At 43.1% G+C, this 15846-nt stretch overlaps 2 protein-coding genes across 2 annotated transcripts in view; both read right to left on the reverse strand.

Moving 5' to 3' along the window:
- LOC105686800 (zwei Ig domain protein zig-8-like) overlaps nucleotides 1–15846 on the reverse strand; it is a 208303-nt gene that overhangs the window by 121329 nt on the left and 71128 nt on the right. The gene's annotated exons all lie outside the window — the stretch shown is intronic.
- On the reverse strand, nucleotides 305–7999 carry LOC105686907 (tubulin glycylase 3A-like). The gene is made up of 9 exons (XM_012402162.2): nucleotides 5991–7999; nucleotides 5722–5833; nucleotides 5141–5352; nucleotides 3673–4086; nucleotides 3383–3590; nucleotides 3105–3195; nucleotides 2460–2660; nucleotides 2137–2396; nucleotides 305–1516 (listed from the first exon to the last, which is right to left on the reverse strand). Exons 1-9 carry the CDS (start codon nucleotides 6834–6836, stop codon nucleotides 1215–1217), a joined length of 2646 nt encoding a protein of 881 aa, XP_012257585.2. The 5' UTR covers nucleotides 6837–7999; the 3' UTR covers nucleotides 305–1214.

The following is a 15846-nucleotide window of genomic DNA, read 5'->3' on the forward strand; positions in this document are numbered from 1 at the left end:
TACATATATCAGAGCGAATAATCAACCGTTCTCAAAGATATTAAAATTATTTCATTATTTTTGTAAACGCGTATTACATCGGATATTAACCCGCAGCGTTTCGGAACCACGGACAGATCTGCAAAGGAAATACGATAAATAAACAAACAAATAAATAAATATATATATAAATAAATAAATTAAAAAAAAAAAACCTCTTGTAAATAAATTTATGTATGTACATATCAATAAATCGATTGTCTTTAAATAGTTTTTTTTTACACACAGTTCTCTCGTTATTGTTGCAATTTTTATCTTACATCGGACTTTTTATACTTATTGTTAGCCAAAGGTAATCGGCAACGGATATTAAGGCAGCGAATAAATGTTATCGTTAGGATCGTCACACAGTCGTCGTAAAAAAGCATTTTCAAATTCCGAACGTAGTCGGGCGTAATCTTGGCGATTTCATCTGAAAGTACACGAAGCTCACCTCGCTCGCTAGAGACCCGGCTAAAAGCAACCGCGCGAAATCCAATCCCGCGAGATATGAGAGGTGACCGGAGAACCCTTGGATATTGTTGTTTCGCCATATAAGCGCTATAAGTAATCGGGATCGCATTAGACGGAGAGGGAGAATAGGGAAAAAAAATTGGCGCCGTAGGCCGCGAGCTTCGCGGAGTTTCGTGCTCATCGTGAACGACCCACTGAACGTTTTCTTCCACGAAGGATTACGCAACCTTCGCAAAAACCACATAGCAATCAACTTACTACAAAGTTACTCTACGGTTTCAAGCTAAGAAAAGGTCAGATTGGATTTTGTGCTCGCACATATTTGAAATACCGCGAATCCCGCGCGGTGTATTGTAGATCATCGTCATCCCACGCACGCGGCCGATACCGAACAACGATTGTCGAATCGGGTCAACTCGAAAGTGCGGCAAACGGCAATTGAACTTTATTCGAACGCAGGTTGTTCGGAATCTGCGGCGATCAGTTGACTCGAGACGTAGAGGATCATTCGCGTCTATAGTTATCGCGCGTCATCGGCTATACAGATGATATAAGATTATAGTTTCATCGTGGGTTGTCACGTCCGGTGAATTACCTTATCGACAGTCCGGTTAAATCTACACGAGGAACGTGACGCGGACGCTATATGGTACGGGTGGACGTGATCGTGGGAGCGCGGCTTGTTCGACGCTACCTATATAGGTAGCGTGAAAAGGGAGGTTTCACCGAATAGTTCCACGAGTGGTTTTCAAAAAGTCGATTAAATCGATGACCCCCGGGTCTCTAGCACGCGGCATTACTGGCGGTGCGGTCCAAGCGCGATGCTGTTTTCCCCAGGGATTACAGATCTTCCCTCGGGACTTCCTCTCGTTTTCTTTAGAAGGCGTGTCCTGCAGATTCATCGCTTTTCCAAAGACGAACATGCAGGAGCCAAGGTAGGGTTGGAACTCGGATATGTTCTGCTTGTAAGCGAGGACAAAACCACCCGTATCCGCACTCGGATTCAACGGCAAATCGAACACCACTGGAAAATTTATCGCCCCGTTAGCCAATCAATTCCTATTTACGTACACCTCGATTTCTACCCCCGGACAAAATGCAAAAAAAAAAAAGGAAAAAAAATTCCCTCCTATAATGATTTAATTCAGCGGTTCTGAAAGATGTGGAAAAATGAAAAAAAAAAAAACAAGGAAAAACACGCCCGACAACGATGAGGATTACCGCGTCTGTCATCGCGAACACTCTCTCCTGTACAATTTGTGTGTGTGGTCTGAGCGAAAGTTGGAGACGCGAAAGGGCGTGGTAATGTCTCCCTTTTCCTAATTTTACGCGGTCTTAACCCGTTTAATCCTTAACTCGATTTCATTCCGTGAAAAAGGCAATAACGTAGAAAGGAATTAGAACAAGCCTGGCGTTATCAGCGCTCCCGGCAATTCCGACGATAACTCGCCCCCGCTGCGACGATATGCGCTTTATGACTTCCACTCGTCGTTAGATTCACGCTATGGTATAACGACGAAGTAAAAGGTTCGCAATTCCGGAATTCAATCGGCGGGTTGCGTACGGGGAGCCGAAGATGTTCGGAAAATCCGTCGAAGAAACGAAAAAATTATGGACGTTAAAAAATAATCGAAAACTATAAACCTTTTACCAAGCTTTCCAGCACGGCGGGGTAAAGTCGCTTCGTTATCTTCAAGCCGGGTGGATGCATCCGGGGATTCGTATTTATCTCGATGAGCCAAACGGACAAATCTTCCATTACCATAAAATCTGCCCCGTAGAGCTCGAAGCTACATTTCCGCTTGTCCATGTATTCCTGAGATGCGAGCATCGTCGAGACGATCGCCTCCGTCATCTTGGGAAAGATTTTTTCGGCGTACGGTTCGCCTTTGTAACCGACGTTTCTGGGCATACGAGAGAAAATCAAATGAAATTTGACAGAAATTTAATGACGGGAAATCGATTACTTCAAATAAACATTCAGCTTTTCGCAATCCCAGTTTTCGTCGCGGACGGATGCTTCTTCCGAATCTTCGGACTTGCCAGTTTTTCTACGCCGCTTTTTTCTTTCGTCATATTTCTGCTGCACGGCCGTGTTACAGATATGAATCGCTTCGTGATAGTCGTCAAAGGTGTACGGCTTTGAACTGAATCGAAGCAACGCTTCGCTGCGGATAAATTTGAAAAAAAAAAAAAAATCAAGTTCAACGGTTTGCCGTACAGTTTTTTCAATGGAGCCGGAGTCCTTTTGATTTTCTTTTCTTTCATGTTTTTTTTTTTTAACCATCAGATAAAAATTTCATTTCGTATAGTAGTGTGGCAATATAGGCTCTCGAAAATTGCACTCGACAAAGAACCCCTTAACGATGTACATCGTCACGGGTCCTTCGCCACGAAGTTGCGTTTATTTTTTTTTTTTTGCTACCTTTTTTCTACTTTGATTTTCTCAATTCTGACTACCCTCGGCTTACTGTGTACTTTTGATTGTAAAACTTGAAAGAGGGACAAAAAAAAGTCTCCCTCCATTTAACCCTTACTCTTCGTACTCGAAACTCGAAACTTTTAACCGTATAATAATCCGGCTTTTTTCCATAAAAACCAATTAAAATTACTTGAACATCCAAATTGTCAGGGGAAAAGTGTTGGTCACGAGGTACCACTGTCGTATGTCAAACTTCGTTCGGTGAACGAGTAACGGATGTTCTAAAAAGTAATTAAAAACAATGAATTAATTCTGAAAATTTTCAAAGTCTCATATTTGATCTGATTAAACAAAAAAAAAACACATGTACATAATTAAATTACGAAATAAAGGAACGATGTGGGAGGTATCCAAGGTCAGAGGTGACGAATAAAATCGACGAAATTCACTCGACGAACGAAAGCTCACCTATGTATTTCTGGACGATGTAGTAATCCTTCGGTCTGCCGTTGACTCTTTGAAAAATATCCTCGAGCCTGTGCGATAACACGATACCCGTGCCACAGCACAGATCACTGGGTTTCAAGATCCAAATATTTTTCATGCCGCAAAGCTCGTACTGATGATCGATTTCCTTAATTTTTCTCAAAATCGAATGAGCTTTCAGGTAATAATCCTGCAAGATTACGTGATCGTAACATTTGACATTCCTCGTAACTCAAATCGAACGACAAAGCCGCATGTCGACACTACCCTACCTCTATCGTTCTCGTTGCTGATTCCGAGGTGGTAATTCTGACGCCGTTGTTACCGTGTAAAACTTTCTCGTAATCGTTTAAATATTCTTCCCATTCCCCGTCGGTGGTAACGATCCCCCCGAACTGATCGTCGATATCCTCATTTCTTTCGCTCGCAACCCAATCCTGGCATTTTTTCAGGGCAAATTCGATACTCGCGATGGGGATAGGATTTCTTCCACGGTCTACGATATCCCGATTATTTTTCACCTCATCCACGTACCACTTGAGAAGTCCCACGGCCGCATTGCGTCTGAATTCTTCAACGAAAGCGTCCGGATCCCGAGTTAAATTGTAACATTTTGGAAATTTGACACTCGCTACTCCGTCCTCGTTGAACCAATGGGAGCTCTCGAGAAGGTGTGCCATTCCAAGCTACGTATAATCGATACAAAATTAGGTGTACTCCGCCACCCCTTCCCCCGAGTCCGACATCATCCACATTCGCCCCCATCAAATTTACAACCGCATACGAATTAACAACCGCGCTATATACATCCAACGAACGTATACACGTTGCTCGCAATAATTTAACAAATTATCGAAGCTAGTTCGCAGCTTGACACTTCGTTCGCTTTATCATTCATCCAGCTGCTCTCCCGCCCCTCCCGCCTCTCGAGATTGGTTGGAACCCCCGGGGACTCGCCAATTTCCAGTCGGACAACGCTGATACTCATCGGTCGGCAACGGAGCGATTCGAAGTACGGCGAGGAAGAGTTGTTGTTTTATACGGCGTTTTCGTTCTTCATTTTTATTTTCACGTGTATCCATTGTTGCGGCGATTGTTATCGATACGTAACAAGGAGGAAGAGGACGGCCTCGGGATCGAGGAACGCAATTTTAATTTCACCGAGGGTAGATTCGTTTTTCGAGAATAATAATGCTATACACGAGAGGGTGGTCGCGTGCACCCAAGAATGCTATTGTTGCGCGTAACACGAAATCTTTGAGCGTGGCAAAACTTCCCACCGACCGCTAATATCGCTCTCGTTATTTCGGATTCTATAAATAAAAACGTACACACAATCTATTAAGATCCCACCAGGTGTTTTCGCTGCAACGTACTATACGACTGGTATTTTTCCAAAGCAATATCCTTTGCAGCGAATCGCGATGTAATTTTTCTCCGCGGAATAAAAACTCCGTTCGTAGATTCGTTTTTTTTTCCTACGCTCATTCTTCCACAGCACACTTGCTTTCGTACAACAAAAATCGTCCATTGTTAGGTTTTGCGCTAAAATATCCGAATGTGCACTTATTTCGCGGAGAAGGTAATTCCGAGGTGAGAAATGTACGGTCGCGAACACCGTGCGAATCTATGGATATTATAGAAAATAAAACAAAAAAAAAAAAAAAACCAAACAAACGAGAATGGAACTTTGTGCAGTCGGGGAAAAAAAAAAAGCTCGTGAGTTCGGATACATCGTACCTTTGAAGTATAGATGAAGGACTTTTGGAACCTGTTGAGAAGCGTGTCATTTCGTAGAGTGCAATCCCAGTCAACGAAATGGTTTCTGCAATCCCAAATGAAATCTGGTGCCCGATGACGTAACAGACGAAAAATCAACGCTCTCTCGTTCAACGTACCGTCCGATTGTCTGAGATCGCCCAAGGAAATTGTATCCAAACTCGGGACGCTCCCTATTTTCGTGGATGGAAATACAGGAAATCGTTATTCCCCATCTACATATCTTCGCTCGAACGTCGCGCGATTTTTTTTCGACTACGCGTGGTTGAGGCCAGACCGGTTTCTGGATTCGACAAAACAAAAGCAAATCTGAAATAAGGTTTAGGGAAATTGAACGACGTCCTAGATGGTTACCACTCCGAGCAATGGTCCATATTGGGCATTTCATCTTTACACGTTTCATTCCCTCAGTCTTTTCGCTTCCTGGGGAATTTTTGAAATTGAATCGCCGAACAAGACCGTTTCCGTTACGTATATTATACACTTTACTTCGGAATGGACGTTGTAACATTTTTTGGTAAAAGGCCCGCGAGTCTACTAACCGTATGGAACCGTCCGCGATTTTGTAGCCTCGTACTTTTGTACCCAGCCTCTCTCCTCCAGTGCTTCTCGAAGCTTGGGGAGTTCTCCTCTGAGGAGAAATATTTTATGTCTCTGTAATAAAAATCGATCGTAAGCGAGGAGGTTTTAGTATATTTTTTGTGCCGATGTGCGACCGGATCATGGATTTTCGTCGACTCAAACAGTGTCGAAAATGTAGGGGGAAAAAAAAAAACGCGCTCCCAGATAGATATCGCAAATTACGGCCTACCGTTATGGCTCTTTCGACTCTGGACTTGGTCTTGTAATAAAACTCCTTTCTTATCCACTCGGATACGCAACAACCTTCTTTCGATCGGATCATATTCGCGCAACAATTAAGGGGGTCCTTATCCTTAGGGCAACACGAACAATGGTCCAACGGAGATTTTGGAAAAAATCCGCACTCCAAGGACGCGACGCTGTTCGCTACCCCTATCCTCGGCTCCTCGTGATCCGGAAGAGGCCATTGCGCCAGCATTTTGGGATACTTCAATCCGTTGTAAGGATTCGGTGGGCTCTCGGGTCTTTCGAAACACTTCGACGAATCACATTCCGAAAGTGACTTCCCGTCGCTTTTGGTCTCGACGATCGGCGTCATCGAACGATCGTCACTCCCTGCGATTTTCTCACTTACGTTCACCGACAACTTGCCGTTTGACGCGTTCGATTTTTCGGTGGACTTTGTATCGTCCTTACCAATTCTTAATTGAGTCGACCGTCTGCTCGGATTCGAACTTGGTCCCACCATCGAAATTCTCGACGATTCAAACGAACGCTCGGACATATTCGATTTCGAAGATCTCTTCGAACCGACCCGACCCGATGACGATCTTTTTCTCGTTCGTCTAGCAATTTCGCCACCGGAGTCGAACACCTTGTCTGAGGAGATGTTGTCGACAATCGACTTCCTCGATTCTTTATTCATAGACTTCCTGGATTCCTCTCGAGCGAATTCCTCGGGATTTTCGGATTTCGTTGATAACCGCGTTTTTGTATCGACCGTTGGGACTCGATCCTCGGACTGATCGTCTGTTTGCGATTCGTTGGCTTCGAAATCGGCGTCCTTCTCATCCATTTTGGGTATCTAGTCCGGTAGCGAATAATTTAAAAATTTAGATGACCAAAAGTAACTGACGGAATAAAAGAATTTTATCTTTACGAAATTGGTTATGGGCCAAACAAGTTTGAAGTGAAGGTGGCCGAGTTTAAATCTTTGAGTTTCACCTTGTCGTACGTTACTTCGCCGATTGCGAGCTGGTCACGTACCGAATCTATGATAAATTCAGACTTGTCTCCCGCTGATAAATGATGATACCTGCATTTCGAAGCTCGGTAAGATTTTTGAACTATACGACGCCACTATGTTTTCGTTGAATCTTGAATAAGTCTGTTTCTCGACCCCAATGGTCGTCGCCAACTTTCGCGAATCGATCTTTGATGATGGCTGAAAAAAAACCTGAGGCGTTAGCTCGCGTCTGTTCATCGTCGGGACTTTTTACACTTTCTAGCTAAATTTTACAATAGTAGAAAATTTATCGTAATTCTTGATAAATTCGATATTTTTATCACTACAGTATACGTGTACGTATAGACCAAATGGCAGTCTACCCTCTCACAATATCTACGTGAAATACGATCCACATAATATTTCAAGAGCATGCGATGCATTATTTGACGACACAGAAGCCAAGCTATACGCTACCATGGAAGAAAAAGAATGACTGTATCGCTCTTCTACTTGCAGAAATAACGAATTGTTCTTGCACGATATTTATAATCACAAAATTTGCTGGTATTCTATATCGATATTTTATACGGAGTGAGGTGAATACGGTAATAATGGCGAGATGATCGTCGCTGGTTATCTTTGCTGGAGTAACGGAGCTCCTAATAATCATTCGATGGATAGGTCATAAAGAACGTTGAATCTGCACACTATTAAGATCGCGTTAGAGTTTTTCCAATTTAGTTCTAGTCGAGGATATCTTATCGGTAGGGTTAATACTCCATTAACATAACTAAATGAGCTGGGGGAGCGTCGAATATCATGAGATGGATTGGATCGACCATAAGACTCTGCGTAGGGTTGGTTTTATATAAGGTATATGCGAGATTGATATGCTCCGGCCTTCCTCCCCTGTTATTCCCTCAATTCTCCCGCCAACGTAAGATAAATGATGGAAGGCTGAAAATCCGTAAACAGAAGACGATAAAAACGAACCTCCGCACGCCGTAGATCCGCTGTTCGTTTTATTTTAGCATTTTCCCCCCCCCCCCTTTTTTTTCCACCGGTTCCTTTTTCCTACGCGATTTTTCCGCGCATCGTCGCCTGCGTGTAGAAAACTTTAACGGGTTTTTTTTTTTTTTTTATCCGCCGAACGAATAGATTTAGAATTACCATGGAATTATAGAAGATTCTAGAGGATTTCTGTTAACGCCCTATACGTATATATAGCCATTACAGCGGAAACGCTCGGGAACTCGGAGAACAACCTCTGTAAAGCACCGGGTGTGAATTCCCTGTCGCAACGTTATTGCAGTCGACTGACAGAAATGCACGAGCCGAAGGACCGGCGCGGAAACAAGGACATGTCCCCATCCGATAACCAATTTTAATTCCGTATAATTAAACACGACGCTTCAGAGGTACCTATTATCTGCAGTCGCCCCGCAATTGAATTTCCGTTTCAATGGAACTTTTTTTTTTTTTTTTTTTAATACTTTCGTAAGGCTTAGGTATCTGGTCATCGGTTTGCCGAAACTCGGAGGTCTGACATTTTTGTTTGTTTCTCGGACCGAATTTTTCAATTTCGCACGTCGATTTAAAGCAGACCCCTGAAGTTATTTTATGAGAATGATCCAATTGCTGAAACGCGAAGGAAATTTTTTAAAATAAATCTCACCCCTCTCGATGTATGAATTGAAACTCGAACGCATCGATTATTCTGAAGAGACCGGCACGTCGTTATCGGACACTAAAACGCAACCATCGTTTAACGCGAACTTACACTATTTTTATATCCCACGGTTATATCGTCATCATATATTGTTTTTATGGACAGATAGAATGAGATCTGAAAACCGTAAAGTACCCCGCTTCCTCAACTGCTTTTCAGCTTAAGAAAGTTTTATTAACTTTTATCGCTTTTTAAAATGAGCTTCCGATATTCATTGGATATACTCAATTGGATTGCGTTATTTAAATTCACCCTGAATTGTACAAAATGCGAGGCATTCCTTTCGGTGTACACCACAGGTACGATGAAAATAACACGAGAGCCACCCCGTATCAATTTCCGCAAATTTTCGGACATTTATTTTGTCCAGTACTTCTTTCAAATATATTGCTTTTTGCTCTGCACTTTGGAGATCAACTTGATCGGTTGCTCTAAGAAATGATCGATTCCAACGTCAATTTTATGGACGTCCGGCTGCAGCGGGACTGACTAAAAAATAATCTTGTGCAGAAATTAAATACCGTCCACAATCAGAGTCTGCTTTTAATTTTCCGATAAAAATTAAGGCACGCCCTATGAACGAGCGTTAAAGGGGCACCCGCATTCCGAGACTGTAAAGATTAATCGTCCATAAAACGGCTCGGTCCTGCAGGCTGCGAATTACGTGCGATGCGAGCACAAGGAACGAAAGTACTAGACATTATCTTGACCCTGGGTGAAACATTTCTGCAAGTTTATGGCACGGTAACGTTCATATATCACGACGGAAGTTGATGGTTTTATTTTTTGTTCGCGCAACCGAAGAAACGGAGATTGTGTTATTTCGTGTGTATGGTAATATCGTCGGGCATTATCTGACCGTAATCAAAGTTTTTTCGCGAAATTCCAAAACCGGAAGAGCGACATCAGTCGATGCGTTCCCGGAGAATTTAAAGTCGGAAGTTATCGATTCGAATCGAGTCAGTCGTTCTACCGCGCCGATTAAGCGAAGCGATTAGCAGTCCGATAGTATAATTTCACCAAAGTCTGCTCCGAAACGACTTCTCTGTCTTGAAGTGGACCGTCGGTGAATACGCGGCTAGTTCATTAAGCGCGAATAATGAAACTGCAATCAAGCGTAAAACATACTCTCGCGAAATGGGCGTCGCGTCGCTGCACGTCGAGTTATGATAGCCGCAGCGTCGTTGTCCGCCCCCTAGCAGTTTAGACTTCTCGCTTCTTTTCTCAGCTTTTTAATTACGCCCGCATCGCGTCACGGACTCCGCGAGTCGCTATGAGCTATCCGGTATGTTGGGAAGCGTTGGGGACGCGTGGCGGAAGCAACCGCCCATTCATGCAATTCTTTCTTTTTTTTTCTTTACCCCTCCATTACCAAGATTGTCCGTGTTTTGTATTGTACGTATCTCTTTCGCGTACATTTCCTGCATCGTACGTTATGCCTCGGAGCAGCTGCTGCACCAGGGGACCCGCCGTCTTCCGACGGTGTGATAATTCAGAGATACCACTAATTTCGCAAGCTCCGTAGGCATGTGGGACAAATATTAACAAACGGTTGAAATGTTTTTACGCCGAGCCGGACGCGTCTATTCGGCGATCCGACGAGGATTTCTTTTTTTTTTTTCCATCGAGACGTGACGAATTTCACTTGATTTCACTTTCGAGTCATCAAGGGAACACCAGAAACAACGCCCACTCGGTTGGCGAAGCGTTAATTGTACCGGCGGAAGCTCTGACGAGGGTAGGACAGGTGCTTTTATCAGGATGACAACTATACGGCATATTCTGTAATAAACCGAACGAAAAAATTTATTATGTACTTGGAAATAATGTACATTTTTACGAGTTCTTTGGCAAGCCTGTCTCCCTTTTCTCGCGTTGTTCTCGACGGTTCTCCGGCAACGACCGTGCAGAATACACGCGCGGTATTTCAAGAATCCAATGCTCAACCCGCAAGCCCATAAAGTGTGTTTACACCAAATTGACAGACGATAATGAACCGTGTAACTCATTCCCACGAACGTGTAACACCGACTTTCTGGTAAATCCCAGTCTTAATTTAAAGTTATTTGGACAAGTTCACCTGGTATTCACTTGACACAACAAATCCGGTCACGATTTACGTCGTAAATCATGGTCTGGAGGATCATTACAGCGGTCGACGTACTGTAGACATTGACGTGAACAGGTGACCAGGCTTTGCACTACTGTGCGGTGCTGGAAGAACTATCGACTACCGTAAATTCAACACAGTCGTGACCGGCTGCAGGCGTTCGAACGTAGCCTGTGGAGTGTAACTTATATTAGTGGCTCGCTGTTTATAACATGTTTCCGTAAAGCCATCTGCTTCCACGGTTACGCGATTGGTCAAAGTATACCGCACGTAGCGATCGTCCCCTGGGCAGATTTTCTGCTAAAGTTGAAAGCTCCCGCTGGTAGCCACAAGATTGGTGAGGTGTTGACTACGATGATTGACTCGTCGTCGCTTCTTTAAAATTGAGAATCCTTGCAATTTTTGAAGATTTCTTCAATCGTCATTCGGTTGAGAATAATTCTAAGATACGGTATAGGGTTGAGAGGAGAGGACAAAAACTATTCTCAGGCAGAACAACGGTGACTGAGATGGTTAGGAGGGAACGTGTGCAAACCAATCAGCGGCAAACCGCCAACTTTCTCGGAACACCCGCGTCATTTTCGCCGAGGTTCGGTAAGCGCTGTGGTTCATCAAAAGGATGACCTCAGGTGCTGTCCAAAGGACCTCTAGACCGTCGGACTCGTGCCTCAAGGGAAACTATTTGATCCAATCTAAGGACAATGTCACCATCTGATTTTCGTGGCTAGCCGCCGGCTCTGGTAACAATTTCTGGTATCTTCGTGCGCTCGGCTTCGAATGGAGCTAAAGCTTGCCGATGTAACACGATTAAAAGCCGCGCGAAATATATTCCGGGCACAAGCGCTTCGATTTTTGAGCAAATAATAAATCATTTTTTTAATTGGGTTTAATATGCTTTTCCGACGTATTTTGACCTCAGGAATCCGAATCTGGGAGAAAAATTGATGTATCTCTGAAATTGACCGAGTTATCGCCAATTTTCAGCTTTTTAGGGTCAAAAATAAAAAATTGATTTTTTATTCTATCTTGATGTAATTTGAGCTCAGGAATCCGAATCCGGAAGAGAAAATGATCTATCTTCAAAAATGACCGAGTTATCCCCATTTTTTCGCGATTTTTGGTATAAATTTGAGGATATCTCGAAGGGAAAAAATCGTAGCTCAATTTGGACAACGGATTCGTGTTTCTGAGGTCAAAATACATAAGAAAAGTGCCACACGATCAATTTTAAAAAATAAAAATTTTTGGCCAAAATTTGAGATTTTTCCAAGGGGTACCCCTTACGATTTTTTCAAATTTTGACCAAAAATTTTTATTTTTCAAAATTGATCGTATGGCACTTTTTTTATGTATTTTGACCTCAGAAACACGAATCCGTTGTCCAAATTGAGCTACGATTTTTTCCCTTCGAGATATCCTCAAATTTATACCAAAAATCGCGAAAAAATGGGGATAACTCGGTCATTTTTGAAGATAGATAAATTTTTCTTCCGGATTCGGATTTCTGAGCTCAAGTTACATCAAGATAGAATAAAAAATCAATTTTTTATTTTTGACCCCAAAAAGCTGAAAATTGGCGATAACTCGGTCAATTTCAGAGATAGATTAATTTTTCTTCCAGATTCGGATTCCTGAGATCAAAATACGTCAGAAAAGCATATTAGACCCAACTAAAACAATGATTTATTTTTCGCTTAAAAATCGAATTTTTTTTTTGGCTTTTCAAGGGTGATCTCACGTATAATCAGCTCAGGAATTCAAATCTAAGAGCCAAAATCATCTACTCATGCAATCGATCGAGTAATCATCAATTATTTGCTGTTGGGAGCAGCAAAATTATAAGACACATCGATTGGTTTTAGTCGTAGACCCACTTTGATTCGTCGCAATCCATGCATGGGTCGGAATATTCGAATTCTTCAATTTACCAACGAGCCCGAGCTTTGCTGGAGTCAGCGTAGCCAGCAGCGTAGCGCTTTGTTGTGAGACGTCACCTTCGGGGCTGAGCAGAGGTGACGCCCCAAAACAAACCGCGCGCCCGTGGCTACCTGACCCTTCGAGATATCATCAAATTTATGCCAAAAATCTACTCATGCAATCGATCTAAACAACATCTAAAAATTTTGGATTGTGATTGTTTTTTACTCAACTTCAATTTCAAGTCAAAAAAGAGCATGTCATTTTTTAATTTTATACTCGAATTACAAAAATGATAAGAAAAAAATTTTAAACAGTGAACGAATAAAAAACAATCACAATCGACAATTTTTAGATATTTTCTATGATTTTTGACGAAAAAAAAATTTTTTTTCCCACCTACCCTAGCGCTGAAACCGCGCCTCGATGACCTAGCAATACCCTATGCGCAGGTTTTTCCTGCATTTTCAGTCTACATCACGCCGCATCGCGGGGCAATCGATATAAATCGAACTTGCCGCAGGCGGCGAGGCTCTCCTCCTACCTGCGGCATCCGTTTGATTTCTTGTAAAGCTGGGCTGAAACTGCTGGTTCAAGTTAATGGGGGCGAAGTGAATCAGTCACCAGCAAATCCGATCACTCCTAGGCAAAACCAATGTCTACGTTCGGAATTATGGAATAACATTTTTTTTCCACAGATTACCACATTTTTCTTCTTTTTCGGCTTAACGAGGCAACTCGTCAAGAAAACGACGAAGCGTGGAAAATTGGAAATCTTTTGAACCGGTGCCGTCGGACCCCACCACGAAATGGCACCTGCAACCGATTTTATATTCCTCCGTGACCAAGATCGCTGAATTGAATTCACGAGCTGAAAGAACTCGCGACATTGTTGGTAATGGATACGGAACAAAGCGAATTTAAACTTATTTCCACCTGAGAGCCGAGCGCGTTTTTCTCGTTGCTTCCGCCGTCCAATACTCGATTTACCACCCTTCCGCGGTGCTACGATTAAATTTCATCTACTAAAAAAAGGTAATAATTCGAGAAATTATTCACCACCGTGAACGCAAAACGATTTACGCGGTTCTCGGCGAAATACCATCCCTCACGCAGTCATGTCCAAAGACACGCCAAGTCGTTTCCAAGCTTGGGACTTTTACAAAAAGACGAGAGGATTTTTCCACGCAATCGCCACGGCTGGGCAAGGAGACTTGTAAAACGTGCGATTCGATAATATTTTGCATCGAATCACGAGCCCGCAGGCCGGGTTTGTGCGGTCCGAAGCAAAAGCTCAGTGGGCAGGTGATTGAGTGACCACCGGTTCGGAGAGGGTTTAATGGTATATTGACACCAGCCATCAGTCGCGTTGGAAACCGAGAAGAAGGATGGAAGGAAATGTTTCCCCGATGTTGAGGTCGGTGAGCGTGCAGCGCGAGCGACGGTGTGCGAGCCCACGATGACGAGGACGCAGCTAGAAACTTGTGCAAACTACCAGGAAACAGTAATTAGGCCACATAATTGGTGGCGGGGATCGTCAAAGGCTCAATTAGGGTTTCATCAAATAATCTCACCTAGCTGTGGGTTACGTCGAGGTAAGACAAACAGAAAATTCTCAAACATTTTACCCTCCTGATTAATCGCAGCGCATGAAATGCACAGCCTGTGTGCAGGTGGGGACGGACGCCTTCGAGCAATATCAAAATCTTCTCTTCTTTTTCTTCGGTATCCGCTGAAATCCGGTCTCATTAAAATGACACATACTTCGGATTCAGCGGTGGTTGCGTTCTCGGGATGTGCATTTCGTCGTTTGCGAACGTCGAACAGAGATTAGAGCGAGTGCAGAACGCAACCGAGTTATGCATGAATATGAGAAGTGCATGTAATCCACTCGATTGATATGCATCTATGTAATACATGTACGTGTGTTCGTATGTAGATTGCGGTCCACATAAACAAGGTGATTTTCGGTTAGACATAAATCAGTTGTGGACCCCGGGTGATCTTTCGTATGAACTTGAGCTCGGTCTGGATATATCCAAAACCAGAGAAAACGAATGGGGTTATAAAGTCAAATAGTATGATCGGAGTTCACAGATCGTTAGATAACTGAGGTTGAGACAGGAAGCTAGTGTTTGCATTAAATTTTCTGTGAGATCCGTAGCCAGTCAGGAAGATTGAATTCACTATTTCCGGTTGAACTGAAATACCACAGATATCGTTGGAGCTTCTCGAAGGTGAATTATTCTCCTGGAAATAGTGTATTAATATCAAGCTTTCCATGATTGAGTACCTCGAATAGACCGCATCCTGCAAAATTCATAACCCGCGATAATATCTTGAAATAATTCCTAAGATTCTACATTTTTCCGTATTTTCATTTCAACCGCCGCACTATGCGCCATCGGAAAGGTCACGAAATGCATGAAACCCTCGTATCCTTCACCAGCCTTTTGTCCGCGCAACAAAAATTATCGTCAACTATATTTTATACACGTTATCAATCGTACAGCGAGCCAGTATGGGTGATCTGCAGTCGAGTACAAGAAAGAAAACGAAAATAAAAATTTTCCGACGACGGAGTTCGTCGGATTAACCGAATTCAGTCATCGAGGGAACGGAATTCAATTCGATGATCAATATCGCGAAGTGTATCGTTGAAAGTGAAACGAGATACGCACAGCGAGTGACGGGGTAGAAATGGGCGTGGTTGTGAGAGTGGTGATACCGCCGTAGGGCTTGTACGTCTCTAATGTAAGCTTGCAGTGATAATCAATACAATGAATGAGATTCCCTCGGAATATTCGTTAACAAAAGGAGCCGGCGTTTCGCCCAATAAATTGTACGTTACCGGGTCTACTTTTTCTCCCCTGCGTCGCTCTTACATTTTCCCTTTCACATTTTACCGCGTTACCGACGCTGTTTCGTAAGTGCGAGTCATTCCGCGGCATCGGATTACATGTGATCTGAAAGGGATAATGAAAACTCTGCAGTTTCCGCAATTTATTTGAGCCGATGCAACCGTCACCGCGGATTAAATGGCATGAGGTTTCATACAAAGACTTATCGTAAACAAGTAAACATTGCCACTGGTTTTCTCA

The sequence above is a fragment of the Athalia rosae genome, chromosome 3, assembly GCF_917208135.1.
Source record: "Athalia rosae chromosome 3, iyAthRosa1.1, whole genome shotgun sequence".
Lineage (NCBI taxonomy): Eukaryota > Metazoa > Arthropoda > Insecta > Hymenoptera > Athaliidae > Athalia > Athalia rosae.